At 56.0% G+C, this 16,731-nt stretch overlaps 1 protein-coding gene across 1 annotated transcript in view; it reads right to left on the bottom strand.

Moving 5' to 3' along the window:
* The window catches only part of ANO7 (anoctamin 7), a 26,537-nt gene extending 10,579 nt beyond the window's left edge, over window positions 1-15,958 (bottom strand). Inside the window, exons 1-15 of the mRNA XM_006760681.2 lie at window positions 15,868-15,958; window positions 15,494-15,584; window positions 14,327-14,438; window positions 13,372-13,429; window positions 9,081-9,223; window positions 7,692-7,799; window positions 6,898-7,034; window positions 6,073-6,130; window positions 5,229-5,339; window positions 4,199-4,364; window positions 3,620-3,710; window positions 2,683-2,779; window positions 1,407-1,550; window positions 1,083-1,340; window positions 396-498 (exon numbers count right to left, since the gene is read on the bottom strand). Coding sequence (XP_006760744.1) covers window positions 396-498; window positions 1,083-1,340; window positions 1,407-1,550; window positions 2,683-2,779; window positions 3,620-3,710; window positions 4,199-4,364; window positions 5,229-5,339; window positions 6,073-6,130; window positions 6,898-7,034; window positions 7,692-7,799; window positions 9,081-9,223; window positions 13,372-13,429; window positions 14,327-14,438; window positions 15,494-15,584; window positions 15,868-15,958 — 1,768 coding nt within the window. The remainder of the gene's footprint in view (window positions 1-395; window positions 499-1,082; window positions 1,341-1,406; window positions 1,551-2,682; window positions 2,780-3,619; window positions 3,711-4,198; window positions 4,365-5,228; window positions 5,340-6,072; window positions 6,131-6,897; window positions 7,035-7,691; window positions 7,800-9,080; window positions 9,224-13,371; window positions 13,430-14,326; window positions 14,439-15,493; window positions 15,585-15,867) is intronic.
* Window positions 15,959-16,731: the final 773 nt, after the last annotated feature.

Below are 16,731 nucleotides of genomic sequence, written 5' to 3'. Positions count from 1 at the left end.
GAAAGTGGGGGGAGAGGCAGGCAGTGGGGGCGGGCAGAGGAGAAGGAAGGAGTTCACTCTGCAGCCACCTCTAGTTATCTCTCAGACACTGAGAAAGCAGGGGCACACAGGGGGGCCTGGGCTGGGCAGACCGTCCCAGGGGAGCTCAGCTTCGAACGGTCCTGTGCACTGGGTGGGGGTGGGGTAAGGGCACCCCAGCAGCAGGGCAAAGCTTGGGTGCCCCAGAGGACCCTCCTGTCTGCACCCTCAGGTTCTGCTCACAGTTGGGGGTGGGCCTCACATCCCATCTGTGCCTCATTCAGACTGGAGGACTCTGTGATCTGCGAGGAAGTATGTTCTGCCTTGGGCAGCAGGGCTGAGATGGTCCTGAGTCGGCACTCAGCCTGGCCACTCACCCCATCTTGTCAGGATGTGGGCCAGGGCCACGTAGATCTTGGAGAGGACAAGGATAAAGACCAGGTTCACCACGGAGCCTGTGAGGCTGGCAATGCGAGAAGCCTGGTGACAGGTGGTGGATCAGAGCTGGCGCTGGGGGTGGTTTTTGGCACATGACCACCACTGCCACCTATGGGTGACCGAGTGCGTGAGCCCCCATGCCTAGGCCTGGGACTCCAGCGCCCTCAGGCCACAGCCCCCACTTATAGGCCTGGCTGTGATCCGTGCTTCTTCCAGTGGGTGGTTGGAGGGACAGGGAGGCAGGATGGGGGGCTGGGGAGGGAGGGGGCTGGGAAGCCATTTAGAATTACAGGTGGGCGATATCTGGGTGTCAAGGGAGCCACTGTGCGTTGTTCTTGGTCCCAAGTGCTGAGAATCAACCATCCGGCCCCCCACCCTGCTCTCCCACCGATCAAAACTTGGGAATTCCTGCCATCTTGGAAGGGGAGGGAAAGGGAGGGTCATGCTAGGGAGCCCCTTTGGCTGGAGGAACCCCCTGCCGGGATCCCCCCATGCTTGAAAGATGCCCCAAGCCCACATCTGTGGGGAAACATTCTGGGAGTCCCTGCCCACACACACTCACGTCTTACAACCCAGACCCCCTGCCCTGGTCCCAGAGCTTGGCCCCTTCTCTGGAGCCCAGGCACAGGAGGGCCTTTCTGCAGCAGCAAGTGTCTCCCGGGTCCCAGGAGTACGGGGGACAACAGCTGCCCCCAGCAGCTCAGGAGGAAGGGGTGTGAAGGGAGGGAGGATGGCAGGACCCTCACCATCATCAGCACCAGCACGGAGCCGGCCAGCACGCGGCGCATACGGCTCCTCTTGGGGAAGTAGGGCTCCTCCTCGCCGGTGATGGGGTTCAGGGCTGTCGTGGGGGCCGAGGCGGCAAACTGGGGCCTCGGCCTCTCCTGGAAGGAAGCCATTGCTTAGTGGCGGCCTCGTGGGCAGCGGCCACGGTCTGGGGACCGACCCACCTCGATGTCCTCATAATCGAAGCAGCCCCAGCGGTAGGCCAGCGTGGCGCTCTTGCGTTTCCAGTACTCCAGGAGCAGCACCGCCCACAGGGCCATGAACACGCTGAAGAAGACGGTGCCGCCATGGTCGAAGAGCCGGCCGGCCTGCGGGCGGGGCGCGTGGTTCACACTCGCTTGGACTGCTGGCCCCTCTGGGCCTCAGTTTCTCCCTCGAGCAGCGCATCGTATTGTGCAAGCAGGCGACTCATTCCCCGGCATGGGGCAGCAGATAGCGGGATGTTACCCCAGGGTGGCCACACCCGAGTCTCCCCCATAACGACTTAGGTGATGTAGGTGAGATTCTGGACTTTTTGAGCTGTTGATATTTGGGAGATTTTTGGACTTGAGGTTAGAACTTTGGGGATGTTGGGTTGGAGTGACTGTATTTTTCATGAACCTGATGTTTTGGGGGCCAGAGGGTGGACTGTAGTGGATTAGATTGTGGCCCCCACCTGGAAGGTAAGCTTATTTGGAACAAGGGCCTTTGTGTGTGTAATTAAGGTGGGGGGTCTCTACATGAAAGTACCCCGGTTTAGGGGCCCCTGAGCCCAGTGACAAATCCTTGTGACAGGAGAGAAGGGGGATAGGCACAGGTGCCCAGAGGGAAAGGCCACGTGAACACAGAGGCAGAAGTTGGGGTGGTGCAGCCACCAGAAGTAAGAGCAAGGCAGGGAACAGGCCAGGGGAAGTCAGTCTTGCTAACACCAGGAGTTTGGACTTCTGGCCTCTGAGCTGTGGGAAAGTAATTCCTATTGTTTCAAGAACAGGAATGCGTTAGAGCAGCCCTAGGAAACGGTACAGACGAATGCCAGGAGTGTGTCAAAGGTGTGTCTGGTCTGGGCCCCAACAATGCACCAAGAGCTCCAAGCCCGGTGTGTGGGGGCTGCAGGTGAGGCCACAAAAAAAAAGCTAACACCCCACAGAGTGCTGGGCGGCTGTGGGGGCCCACCGGGCCCAAGGCCTCCGAGGAGCTACCTGCCCCCACCTCTTAAGCTGGGACTCAACTGTGCCTGCTTTGGGGGGGTCCTCTGGTTCCTCTTGGTCAGTTACAGACAATAACAGCAATAAGAGTAAGGGCCCACCGCTGGGCACCAACTGGTGGAGGCACTCCGCCAAGGGGCTCACCAGTCCCAACCCCATGCCAGGTGCAGACATCACCACAGAGCTGGGGTCACAGAGGGGGCAGGACCAGGACCCAGGGAGCTGCCTTCCTCCCTTTGCCCACCCTTCCTCATACCTGGACCAGGGCGCAGGCGCTGGAGAGCAGCCAGAAGGGGCAGTTGAGGCAAAGTGGGCACATCTGGAAGCTATCCGCACTGCTGCACAGCTCCTGCCTTCAGAGTGGAAGGGGGTGCTGGAGCATGGGGACCCCTTCCCACCTGGTCTGCCCCTTGTCCTCTCCCTCCAGCCACTACCCTTGCCAGGCCCAGCATTTCTTTAAAATATATGCAATGATAATTTTTGAGATAACTCTTTGAAATTTCAGCTCCATAATAAAGTAAAATTCAAGCCCTGTCTTTTGTTTATTAAAAGAAAAGCTTACACTATTCCAAGAAACAAGGGTACCAATACAATTAGTCTGGGAGCACACCTGTCCACCTGTGTCAGTCTGGAAACACACTGTCCACCTGTGTCATTCTGGAAACACACCTGTCCACCTGTGTCATCCTGGAAACACACCTGTCCACCTGTGTCATTCTGGAAACACACCTGTCCACCTGTGTCATTCTGGAAACACACTGCCCACCTGTGTCAGTCTGGAAACACACTGTCCACCTGTGTCATTCTGGAAACACACTGTCCACCTGTGTCAGTCTGGAAACACACCTGTCCACCTGTGTCATCCTGGAAACACACCTGTCCACCTGTGTCATTCTGGAAACACACCTGTCCACCTGTGTCAGTCTGGAGCACACATATCAGTGTGGGAACACACCTGTTCACCTGTGTCAGTCTGAGGTCACACCTGTCCGATGGTCAGTCCTGGAGCACCCCTATCTACCAGTCATTCTTCCAGCCAGATCCATGGGCCCTCTGACATCCAGGAAGGTGGGAGGTGCTCATGTTCACCTCCATCCCCAGCTCTGCACAGGGTCTGGCAGGTGGGGGTCCCCCTTCCACCCTCCCCGGAGACACAGGGTGAGGCCTGGGAGCTGAGGGGAGAGGGCACTTACGTGGGTGTGTCTGAGAACACCATGAAACAGCCCACCAGGAATACCAGCGTGCCCACCACGGCCGCTGGCAGGAGCCAGCCTGTGTAGAACCCTGCAGAGGGGAGCCAGGTAGGGGCCCCAGGAGCCAGCTGTCAGCAACCATGATGGGTCTGTGCACCCAGCGCTGGGCTGAGTGCCGGGTGGGGGTCTGCACAGACACAGTTGTCCCCAAGAGACCCACCTCCAACCTGCAGGGTTTGGGGCCATCTGGGAGGCAGTCATGAGGGGGACAGTCCTCAGAGGTTCCCCCTGGCAGCCCCTTTGTCCTAGCCTCGGTCCTGAGCTCTGCAGCCCCCACCACATGACCAAGGCCTCATGGGCCAGGTCTGGTGGCTGGAGTGGGGAGGCCCACCTGCAGGAGGGGGTTCCCAGCCTCTCACTGGGGTCTTAAGACGCCCTGGGCCAGTGGCTGTGTTGGCCTAGGAGGGATCAGCACGCTGGCAGCCCAGCCCCTGTGCTCGCTCCCCTCTTGGAGACTATTACCCTGAAGACTAAAGTCGGGGGCCCAGGAGGCCCCAAGGGGCAGTGGGTGGGACTTACCCAGCCAGGCGAAGTAGAGGGCCACCTTCTCCCCAAAGTACCTGCGCACGTGGTCCAGAGGCTGGTACCTGTGCCACTTGCGCCAGCGGGCCCAGTACTGGAACAGGACCTGCCGCTGGTTGAGGCCAGGGGCCCACGGGCCCTCAGGGGGTGTTGTGAAGGGGCCCTGGGGATGAGAGGCCAGTGGGTGGGACCCAGGCTGGTCTGGGCATCCTACCAGGCCCTATTCTAAGTGTAGGCCTTCAGCGCTGGGCAAGGCCACGTGCCTGGTGTCCTGGACGCAGGGTTGCTGCTCGAGGACGACAGTTATGTTTGGGTCCCGGGGGCATCTAGGAAGGCCTCTCCGGGAGAGGCATCTGAGCTGGGCACCTCAGCCTCCCGGGGGTCCCGGGGTCTGCGTCCAGGAGGAGCTGCGGCTGTGGTCCAGGATGGATTGGCATCTCTGGGTGGGCTTCTGCAGCCTGGGGCTCTGCTATCCCCCGAGCACCGGGCAAGTGAGGCTGGCTGTGCCAGGCGCTGTGCGTCCTGTGCTCTGGCCAGAGGTGGGAAGAGGACGCCCCACAGACAAAGTGGAGCTGGCCATTCCGCTGCATGTCCTCAGGTGGCCCCTCGGTACCTCACATAGCAGCTGCAGGCCTGACCCTGCCCTCCACCCTGCTGCCCCTTCCTGCAGCTCTGAATTCGGTGGGCAGCTGCGGGTGTGAGGGGCATAAACAGCCTCCAGGCCTCGGTGGACATTTTGTCAGGATGATGGTGAGCGCCCCTCCCCTGTTCAGTTTACTCAGATTTGGGGAGCACAGGGGACCTCACTGTCTCCCCTACGAAGATGAAGCTGTTGGGCCTCTCGTGTGCTGAGGGCAGTGCCTGGCTGCCCAGGACCTTGAACAGCAGCAGGGCCTGGTCACATTACAGGCTTCCTGTCTGGCTACAGCTGACCCAACAGGTGACAGCAAGACCCCCTCATCTAGGAACTCAGTCCATGCCTGGGTCCGAGACCCCCACCACTGCCTCTCCAGCCCCCAGGTCTCACCTCGTGCAGGGGGAAGGCCGCCTTGAAGACGCCCTGGGACAGCAGCTGGTCGATCCCAAACAGACCTTTCTTCTCATGGCCGTACAGGGTCTTGGCCAGGATCTCAAACAGCTGGGGGTGGTGGGGTGGGGAAGGGACTGGTCACCTGTCATGTGATGGCAGGGTAGGGACATCCTGGCCCTCCCATCTTGGGGCTGAGCCCACGGACAGCCTCCCACAGCCTCTGGTAACGAAGAGAACACTTTGTGCGCCCTGACCTTCCTCCTGTCCTCGGCTCATGCACCCCACACCCCTGAGGTGGGACGGTTATTCTCCACTGTACAATCACAAGACCTGGGCCAGATTGTGGGCGCACGGGAGTCGGGCTTGGATTTGACCCCGGGTCCTGGCTGTGCACAGCCAGCCCTGGACCTTGCCCTGGGCAGGGCCAGCCTCCAGCTGGACGGCTGTGTTGGGCGTGGGCTCTGCCCCTTTGGTGGCCAGCAGGAGGTGGCCTAGGCAGGCCTGTCCAAAGCCTCTTCCTGTCACAGACCCTGGAGTGGCTGGCTCAGCCCACCATTCTCAGGCACGATTCTTCCTCACTGACCAGCAGGACCCACATCCACAGTAGCCGTGGCTGTCTGTCCCACGAGTGCATAACCAGATATCCATCCTGAGCCCTGGGGGCTCCCGTGGGGGCACTGAGCAGGGCCCCAACTGAGTTCAATGAGGGGACACCCCTAAGTCTCCAGCCCCCAGCCCTGGCCTCAGTGCTCCGATCACAGGAGAGCTTTCCCATGTGCCGACCTCAGGCTCCTTTGAGCCAGGTCAGGGTGTGGGGACTGCAGTGGGGCCGCCCACTCACGATCTGGTGCCTGTTGGTGCAGGTGAAGAAGGTGTCCTGGTCGTCACTCCTGAGGAACCTGTGGGCATGTGGAAAGTGCAGAAGAGCCCACAAAGGCAGGGACACACACACACACACACACACACACACACACACACACACACTGACCACACTCATGCTTTCTCCTCGCACACTGGAGAACAGCCACCATCCCCTTTCCACCCCCACCCCACGCTCCACCCCCCACGCAGGATCAAGTCCCGTTTTTGTCTTTTCCTTCCTGGAGGCAGGAGGTCACAGAACATTGTCCAGAAGTCATAGACATCCTCCATCCGGGACAGTGGCTGGCAGAGGGCAGGGCAGTGTGGAAGCCCCAGGGTCACCAGGGAGCCCGTGGCTTCCATGTGCATTGGAGCACCAAACATAGGTGTGCCATGTGACACACACACACAGGAGAGGTGCCACCAGCAGCCAGTGAGGACTGACCATGACCATCTTCTGCCTCGTTTGTGAGAGGAGGGCCTCCAGCCACCTGGGCCTGGGAGACCCTGCCACCCACCGTGGACATGTCATTGAGTAGGAAATGGGCCATGTGGCCAGCAACTGAGGTTTGGGGAATGTTTGTCCGCAGCACAAGCTGCCTGTCCTGACTGAAGTGGACGTGCACAGAAACTTGCCCACCTGCCACTCACACTCCCTGGTTAAAAAGCTCCAGGAAGGAGAAGGTTCTGGAGGTTTAGATCTGTCACTCGTTGACCTCTCATGCACGCATCCCTGGCTGTGTGCCCCAGCCCTGGGCACCCTCTGAAGCTGTCCTGCGGGCACAGCAGGGCCACTGTCTCTCACCTCGACAGCTTGCTCACTTTGAACTGGCAGGAGTAACACTCGGGGGGCACATCGGGCACGTCCTCCAGCAGGACATTGGGGATGCCCAGCCACTGCAGCAGGCTGGCCGACCAGTTGCAGGCCTGGTTGGGCAGCTCCTGGAAAGGATCATCACTTGTTCCTCCCACCCCTGAGCACGATGCCACGCGGCGGGGTGAGGTGTGTAGATTTGCAAACTGAGCAACAGCGAAAGGGCTCAGCCAGGGAACGGGTAAGCCCCTTCCTGTCTCGGTCCTGGATGCTAGGGGGCTCAGCTGGTCCAGCTGAGGCCCAGATTTCATGGTAGGGAGGTTCAGACGGTCACATGTCCCTTTGTCTACAAAATGCCATTATGCTCAAAGGGAGCCAGAGTAGGGGGCAGAGCAGCCCCCAGGCACAGTCACCGCTGCCTCTTCACACTGTATCCCCAGGCTACCCCTCCCCCTCCTGCAGTGGTCCTCAATGGGCAGCCTGGTGGCGGTCGGGAGCTGGAGGGCCCAGGTGGTTAGACTAAGCCATGGTTGCTGCACACACTGCCCATACCTCCCTACCTCCCCAGAGCAGCCATGGTTGTGGGGTATGACCACCCCACCTGTCTGCCTAATAAGGCTTCCTGGAGAACAGTGATGGCCGCTAGGAGGGACCTTGAAGACAAAATGGGGAGCCTCAGGTTGTCAGCAATGGACACTGCACCCAGCACATGGGGTGCAGTCATGAGTAACCCTGGACTGGGGGGACCTCCAGGCCTTCTCTGCATGTCGTGCACTCCCGGGTACCTGCAGGGGCAGCTTCAGGCGCAGGTCTTCCGCGTAGTAGCAGAGCACGGCCCAGGGGGCGCTGAGGAGGATGTAGTGCACAGCGCTGTCCTCATCCTGTACATGATGCTGTGGGGACCAGGGCTCTGTCAGAGCCCGAGGGTGCCCTGTGTACGTGTGCACATGTTTGCAGTGTGCATATAAGTGCATGTGTACACACATGGGTGCATGTTTGTATGGGTGCACATGTGGGTGAATATTTGTACACAGTGTGTGCGTGCACATGCATGTGTGCATACGTGTGTGCATGGGTGTGTGTGTGTGTCCATTCACACTTTTAGGAAAAGGCAGATGTTTCTGTAGCCATGTTAACAACCAACCAGCCATGGTTTTAAAACTATTTGATAAGTGACAGCGCCTCTGAAAGCCAAGCACAGGGTGCCTGCCCCTGTCTGGAAATCAGGCAATCAGCGACAGACAGAGGACACCAAGCTACTAGGGCCGATGCCAGCCATACCCCCTGTGATGAGCAAACCCTCCCCAAGGCTTGAGCCCAGAGTACTGCCCAAGCAGCCCTGCTCCCCTGACTCAAGTAGGCAATCACTTTAACACAGCAGAGTCACCTGCAGGTGCTCTATGCAGTGGCCTGGTAGCCGCTGCACCAGTGATGCAGGCGGGTCTCACATGCATGACGTCAGGAAGAGTCACACTGAACACAACTCCATCTTATCAAGTTCAAACAGAAACAAAGCTGCATTGTTTAGCAACGTAAAATGTGCTCACACGGTAAAGAAACGCAAGAACAAGATTGACATGAAGCTCAGGAGTGATTACTCTGGGGCTGGGGAAGACACACTGAACAGCAGAGCCTGCCCTTGGGGTCAGAAAGCAGGTCAGACAATGCAGGAGATGCACAGAGGGACCCGGGATGGGGGCAGTGATGAGATGGAACCAGAGCTCTGCATCCCAGTCCCCACTGCTCCAAGCCCCACTCACTGCCTGCCTGCCTCCCCTGCACACCGGCACCACACAGCTCCTTCCTGCTTCTCATACTCCCTGCAACTGAAGTGGGACCAACTACTGTAACTGACATCACACCCGTGAAAGGTCTGATGCATACCTTTAAGCACACAAGAGTTATAATTACACAAGAATTGTAATTACAAATGTCACTTCTAGACAGAAGCCCTTATGTTGGAGGTGAGACAATTGAATGGAGAAGATGGCTCCTGAGTTTTCTGGTGATTCTGAAGGGCTCTGGCTTCTGTGAGTGAGCTTGTGTGCTACGATGGGCTGATATTTTACCTGAGGGGAGGGCCATCCAGTACAACTCTGGGCTTGATTTGTTGTCATGCCCCCAAGCCTAGTGGATGCAGAGCCCAGGGCCCTGACCGCAACCAACCCCTGTACCTGGTCCACATGCAGGCCAGCCACACGCAGGTTATCCAGGAAGGTCTCCCGCCAGGCCCTGTGTGTGTCTCTCTTGTCCTGGGCGGCGCTGTCCTGCTGCTGACCCAGCCTCAGGTCTTCCTCCCAAACAAGGACAAAGTCTGCTGGGAAGTAACAGGGACAGAAGCAGGAGGACAGGCTCAGGGATGCCAGTCTCCCAGCTGGGACACCCAGGTACTGGGTGGGAAGTAGGAGTCAAGCACTTGGACACTTGGCCTACCCCTCTATACAAGAGGATGTGGTCATGGTCAAAGGGCCCACCACATATGATCTGAGAATCAGAGAGAGAGAGAGAGTAGGAAGAAGCACTTTTTAAAGAAAAATGGTCAAGAATTTTTAAATCGGCCGTTGATGTTTCTAGCTCTCTCTCTCCCTTCCTCTCTGTAAAAAATTAATAAATATATTTTTTTAAAAAAAAGAATTTTAAAATCTGATGAAAAAAAAATTGTGGAGAGCGGCTCCCAGGTGGTTAAGAAATATAGGCTGTGGAAGTGCAGCGAGTAAACAAAGCTTGATCAGGTGCATGTAATTGAGTAGATTTGAAACCCACGAGAACATTGTAAACATCTTGACCACGCCCTTACTTTGCCTCGTGGAATCTGGCTATGAAATAAAGACTCGGTTTGCAGGTCGTGATGCTGTCTCTCATCAGAGAGGGCAACGTCCCACCCAGCCCCAGCTTTCTTCTTTCGTCTGTCTTTTCTAATCCTTCACCACTGCCCCCCCGCCCCGCCCCAGGTTCACCCATGGTTGTGCTGGCATGGCACAAAAATCAATACAAAGAATAAAACCATCTCAGTGATCCCCAAGCAGGATAAAGAAACTCCAGCTAGAAAAACCATGGACAGCGTGTCTTTGCTGTGCACTACAGAGAAAGAGGAAAAAAACCAAACCATTATATTTCAGGGAACAATAAGAGTATGGACACCCAATTTCTCAACAGAAACCATGGAAGCCAAAGGACGATAGAATAGCATGTTTAAAGTGCTGGGGAAAATACGGAACACTGGAATTCTTATTCTGTAGAAATGTTCTTCAGAGATGAGGCTAAATGAAAACATCCTCAATCAAAATCTGGGAAATGAAGTTCAGTGCACCTGCTCTACAGGAAACATGGGAGGAAGTCCTTGAGGCCAAAACAATATTCTCAGATGGAAATGCAGATGAGCAAGAAGAATGAATACACTGCAAAGGGTAATCAGTTAAATGTGAAAGTAAAATGACCTATTAACAGAGGACATGATCTTGTATATAGATATTCCAAAGGAATTCACTACAGAAACTATTAGAACTAATAACAGGTTTGAGAAGGTGTTAGATACAAAATCAACATATAAATCTCAACTGTAGCCCTGACCAGTGTGGCTCAGTTGTTTGGAGTGTTGTTCATGCACTGAAGCATCATGGTTCAGTTCCTGGTCAGCACACATACCCAGGTTGTGGGTTCAATCCCCAGTGGGAGTGCATATGGGAGGCAACTGATCAATGTTTTTCTCTCACATCTATGCTTTTTTTTCTCTCTTTCTCCCTCTCCCTTCCTCTCTAAAATAAATTTTTTAAAAATCAATTATATTTCCATATATTAGTAATAAACAAGCCAAAAATGAAATAAAGAAAAACAATTCCATTTACAACAACAATTCCATATAGTACAGCACCAAAAAAAGGAACAAATTAAAAAAATGTGCGAGAATTATACATTGAAAACTACCTAATGTTGAAATACATTGAAGACAAGTTAAATAAATGTGAAGCATCCCTTGTGCATAAGTTGCATGAGAAGAAGACAAGCTGGCCAGGATAGCAAACTGATTTACAGGCTTAATTCCTATCAAACCCACAACTGGATCCCACCCCCCACCCCCAGAAATTTATAAGTTTGAACTTCCTGTGGAAACACATGAGATCCAGAATATTGAAAAAAGAACAGAGTTGGCCTCACCGGTATTGCTCAGTGGTTGAGCATTGACCCATGAACCAAGAGGTCACAGTTTGACTCCCAGTCAGACAGAGCACATGCCTGGGTTGTGGGCTCCATCCCCAGTGTAGGGCATGCAGGAGGCAGCCAATCAATGATTCTCTCTCATCATTGATGTTTCAATGTCTTCCTCTCCTTTCCTCTCTGAAATCAGTAAAAATATATTTAAAAAAGAATGAAATGATAATAAGACTCAGGAGAAAATATAGAGATAAATCCTCATGACCTGGATTCTTAGATACGACACCAAAAGCACAGCAATAAAAGAGAAGATGGACTTTGTCAAAATGAACAACCTATATGCTTCAAAGGACAGTGGCAGGAAAGTAAAAAGGCAACCCACAGAATGGAAGAAAAACATACTTGTAAATAGTGTTCTGTTAGGGGTCTTGTATCCAGAATACATAAAGAACTTTTACAACTTTATAAGAAGGCAAGGAACCCAATTTTAAAACGGGCGAAGATTTTGAATAGACATTTCTCTAAAGAAGGCATACAAATGGCCAATAAGCCGATGAAGAGATGCTCAATATCCTGAGTCATTAGGAAATTACAAACATGAGCCACATAGAGATGCCATTCACACCCACTGGGATGACTGTCATCAAGACAGACAGTAAGCGCTGGACGGGACGTGGAGACACTGGAAGCCTTGCACATTGCTGATGGTTTGTAAAAGGGGCTGTCACTTTGTAAAACAGTTTGGCAGCTCTTCAAAATGTTAAACATTGAGTCAGCATGCGACCTGGCAATTCCACTCAAAGATAAACACTTATGACTACGCAAAATCGTGTTCGGGAGTGTCCACCAAGACGTTATCACAATAGCCCCCACTCCCCTCAATGGAGACAACCTAAATGTTCATTGTCAATTCTTTTGGGTCTCTCCAGAAGTGGGGTTGCTGGGCCACATGGTGTCTCTATGTTTAAATTTTTTAAAATATATTTTATTGATTTTTTACAGAGAGGAAGGGAGAGGGATAGGGAGTCAGAAACATCGATGACAGAGAAACATTGATCAGGTGCCTCCTGCATACCCCCCACTGGGGATGTGCCTGCAACCAAGGTACATGCCCTTGACCAGAATCGAACCTGGGACCCCTCAGTCCGCAGGTGGATGCTCCATCCACTGAGCCAAACCGGTTAGGGCATAATATTTTGAGGAACCTCCATACTGTTCCCAACAGGGGCTGCACCATTTCACATTCCCACTAGCAGTGCACAGGGTTCTAATTTATCTGCATCCTTACCAACACTTGGTATTTCCTGTTTTTGTCGTTGTTGTAAGTGGGTGGGGGGTGAGGGTACATTAACAAGGATCTTTGCTGCATGGAGGGCAGGGTCAGGTGGGTGCGCCCAGTGGGGGGCAGTCCTCTCAGAGATGATGGTGGCTTGGGGCAGACAGGAGCAGCGGGGGTGGGGTGAGGAGAAGGTGGAAAAGCTATGGGTACAACAGATAAGAATCTGAGGTGAGCCCTGGCTGGTGTGTTTTGGGCATTGTCCTGTGCACCAAAAGGTTGCTGGTTCGATTCCTGGTCAGGCACATGCCCCGGTTGTGGGCTTGATCCCCATTGGGGATGTGCAGGAGGCAGCTGATCGATACATCATTCTCACATCGATGTTTCTCTCTCTCTCTCTCTTCCTCTCCCTTCCCCTCTCTCTAAAAATCAATTAAAAATAAAAAGAATCTGAGCTGACCCCAAGCTGTCCTGAGTCCAGAGCAGGAGGGAGATGGGCCTCCACTCTGCCCTCTAGAGCTCTCTCAGCTCCAACCCCTCAGTAGGAACCCCCTTTCGTGCTGTGCCCTAGACCAGTGATGGTGAACCTTTTGAGCTCGGCGTGTCAGCATTTTGAAAAACCCTAACTTAACTCTGGTGCCGTGTCACATATAGAAATTTTTTGATATTTGCAACCATAGTAAAACAAAGACTTATGTTTTTGATATTTATTTTATATATTTAAATGTCATTTAACAAAGAAAAATCAACCAAAAAAATGAGTTCGCGTGTCACCTCTGACATGCGTGTCATAGGTTCGCCATCACTGCCCTAGACTGTGTTCTGCTCACCATGGGGCCCACACCCCATTTCCCAGCACAGCAATTGGCATCAGAGCTGGCTCAGGAGATAGTGCTGGGGTGGGGAGGGGCAGCCTGGTCACAGAGGATGGTGACCCAGACCTGCTGACCTTCTCCTACCACCTGGGGATGCCCCATCTGTGTTCCCACCCCCAGGACCAACACAGGAACAGCTGGCAGATACTGGGAAGGGCTCACCGATCTGGGGCTTGGCAGGGTTCCCCACCCTGCAAGTGGCCGCCTGGTGTCCATCGGGCTGGAAGGAAAGCACCTCACAGTGAGAACGCAACCCTACCCTGCCCTAGACAACCCAGGAACACGGAAGGCCGAATGGAGGGAGACACTACTGGGTGTGGGCAGGGGGCCCATAGGCACATCCAGGATGAGGCAGCCCACGTCCTTCCTGCCCCCCCCTGGCTTCTGTGCAGTAGACATGGGCTGTGGGCAAGGGTCAGGTTGCAGGCAGCATGGCCAGTACCCAGGGTGCCCACCCTGCTGGCTCCAGGGGCTAGCGGGGAGTTGGGCTGCCCTGTAAGTGGCCTGTGGATGGCCAGAGGTGGTCATGTGCCCAGAGGGTGGAATCCTGTTCTGGTGAATGAGGCCTTGTGTCCCCCATCCCCAGACACTGTGTTGAGGGGCAGCAGGAAGGGGCCCGTGTCTGCTCTTAGCTGTGGGGGTGGGATGGGCAGTGCCCGGAGCCAGACATGAAGCCCAGGACCAGGAATCCTCCCAACAGCCTCACTCAGGGTGTCTGTGACCCCTCCCCCCCGCCCCCAGGGCCAGGAATGGGAGTCCAATGTCCCCCTCTCTCTCCTCCATGCTGATGGGATCTGACCCTGCCCCCTTCTCCACCTGAGTGGCCTCATCTAGCCATCCCAGGGGTCAGCGAGGCAGGCAGCGACCTAACTGACACCTCCCTCTTCCCAGGCAACTTGGGGACACTGGAGGTCCATGCAACAGGTGAGGGCTTGGCGTCTCCAGGAAGCATCCACCCCAGGGGCTTGGGGCCAGCGCAAGCCATTGTCCCCAGAGTCCCTGTGTCCATTCTGGGCGTGGGGGCCCAGAGACCCTCCATGGCCTGAAGCCCAGGGCGGGGAGCCAAAGGGCTGTGCTGGGCCTCCTGTACCCGAGGTCCCTGGTGATGGAGAGTTACCTGTGAGGTGTTGGCTGTGCTTCCGTAAGTGTCCCCCTTCTCCATCCCTGGGGCCATGTCGATCAGGACAGCACTGTCCTCCTCGGGGGCCCGCCTCCGCAGCATCCCGCTCCTGCACCCGCCAGGACCAGGGTGGGTGCCAGAGTAAAGAGGGGCACATAAGATGTGGCTGCACCACCGCACAGCCCTCAGACCCCTGACCGGTGAGAACAGGCCCAGGGGCTGCAGGCAGGGCCAGGCCAGGCTGAGCCATCTGACCTGGGACCACGTGAAGACCCCAGAACTGGGCGAGGGAGCTGCCTCCTTGTCTGTCTGATGAGTACCCACCTCCCCCTCAGCCCTGCATGTGGGCTTGGAGCATGGGTACCCCTCTTCCTTCTGTTTGCCTGTGGAGGACAGACAATACCCTTTAACAGAGACAGGACCATGGCTCCTCCTCAGGGTCCTGGGCCTGGTCATGCTGAGTCTGCATTCTCCCCCTCCCCCCTTCTGGGTCCCTTTGTGGGGAGGACAGTCACCACAGTTCCAGTGGACAGGTTGGCAAAGTGGGGCGAAGAGTGAGAGCAGCCCTGTGGCCTAGAAGGGGATTGGAGTTGAGCCGGGGCTGGCGGTTCACACCAGCAGAACTGGTGTGGCCCTGAGTGGCATCACCAGGGTCACTGAGCTGGGAGGCTGTGGGTGGTGGAGACACGGGAGACCAGAGGGGACAGGGAGCAGTTCATCTAGTCCAGATAGACTGAGGCTGGAGGGGCAGACGTGGTGCCCACACCTCCTGACCCTGCCAGGTTCCAGATGCCCCAGAGCCAGTGTGGGTGTGGGGCATTCCTACTGCGTGAGCAGGCGGGGAGGGAGCCTCCTCAGTGCTCCGTTCAGAAGAGACAGAACAGAGGACGCCCCAAGCAAAAGACCAGGAGTAACCTGTTCTGTGGTGGGTTCATTGGACAGGTGGGAAAACTGAGGTCCCTAGGGTTGGGGTGCCCTGCACAAAGCCACTCTGAGCACCTGGTCCTTCTCATGACCCCCAGCCCTGTGCCAGGTCTTGGGGTGCCAGCCTCCCTGGAGAATCCACCCCTTGGAGCCCGGGTGGGTTGGGGTGCTCACCAGCCTCCCTAGAGTCCATCTGCCTACCTTCCTCCCTGTGCCCATGCGATGTAGAACAGTCCCCACCTGGCACAGTGGCTTCGTCCAGAAGAGGCCTCGGAGGTCATGGACCACTTCCAGCAAGAGCCCGGTCCGGGCAGCGAGTCTGGGCTGGTCCCTAGGGAGGACTAGGCGGGACCCTGTCCTAGTAGGCCTGCGCAGGCGGTGACGGCCACTCTGGTGCCCTCACTGAACTCAGCAAACGGGCAGGCAGGAGAGGTGCCTGGCACAGGGCTGGGCAAGGTCTCCCAGCTCCCGGACCCAGGACCTGCCTCTGTTTGCAAAAGGGGTGTGCTCTCAGATCTGCAAACAGGCAACGCATTTTCCTAGAGCCTGCACACCCGCATGCAAATGCTGCCGTCTGCTTTCTGCCCTATTTGCTTAGGGAGCTCAGTGCCCACCAGCTGCTGGCGTGGAGAGCAAAGGAGGGGTGGAATTCAGCTGGATGGCCACAGGTGGGCTCTTGTCATCCTCACCTGGTGCTGTGCCCATAGGGACATCAGGGGACCCAGGTTGCAGAACCAGCTCTGCTACTTCCTGGGTGTCAGGGCCCACCTGTAAGAGGGGATCCCAGCCCTCCTTCCCGTGGCCCTGCGCCTGTCTCCCGGGAGCCCATTCCCTGGTCCTCACAGCCTTCCTCACCAGGTGACTGAGCTGGAGGCTGTGTGGGAGGAGAACTGGAGGGCGAAGGGCTGTTGTGCTGTGTGCGCTCCTCTGCCTGTTGAAACCCCTGAATCAGACCCTTGCCTAGGCTGGAGTCCTGCTGGATTCCTGCACCCCTTCCAGAGAGCCCTGGAGGGGAGAGTCAGATCCCTGTGGCCGGGCTCTGTCCCTTGTGCCCAGCAGAGCCTGGATGGCAACTGGGATGCCCTGGGCCTGAGAGCAGTGGCACAGGGGTGTCTGTCAAGGGTCAAGCTTTCCGCACACAGACCCTGAGGTGGAATCCTGTGCAAGGGTTGGATTGAGGAGGGACTCGGCCCAAGAGTGGGAGGCAGGCTGTGAGGAAGGAGGTGGCCTCAGGCTGACCCCACCAAGCTTCTGCAGGGGAGGCGTGGGCCACCCCATGAAGAGGACAGCTCTAGGGGGCTCTCTGCTCTTGGTGGTAAAATGGCTCTGGTGGCCGCATGGCTGTTGGTCCAACAAGAGCAGCAGGGGGCAGGAAGTGGAGCCTGGAGGGACATATGCTTGGGGGACACCTAGATGAGGAATCATCTGGGTATAGTTTTCAATTTTTACTCTACAATATTTTATGGCTTGAAACTTTT

Source organism: Myotis davidii, unplaced genomic scaffold (assembly GCF_000327345.1).
Source record: "Myotis davidii unplaced genomic scaffold, ASM32734v1 scaffold370, whole genome shotgun sequence".
Classification (NCBI taxonomy): Eukaryota; Metazoa; Chordata; class Mammalia; order Chiroptera; family Vespertilionidae; genus Myotis; species Myotis davidii.
The sequence above is the reverse complement of the archived record's forward strand: the minus strand, read 5'-3'. Positions and strand labels throughout refer to the sequence as shown.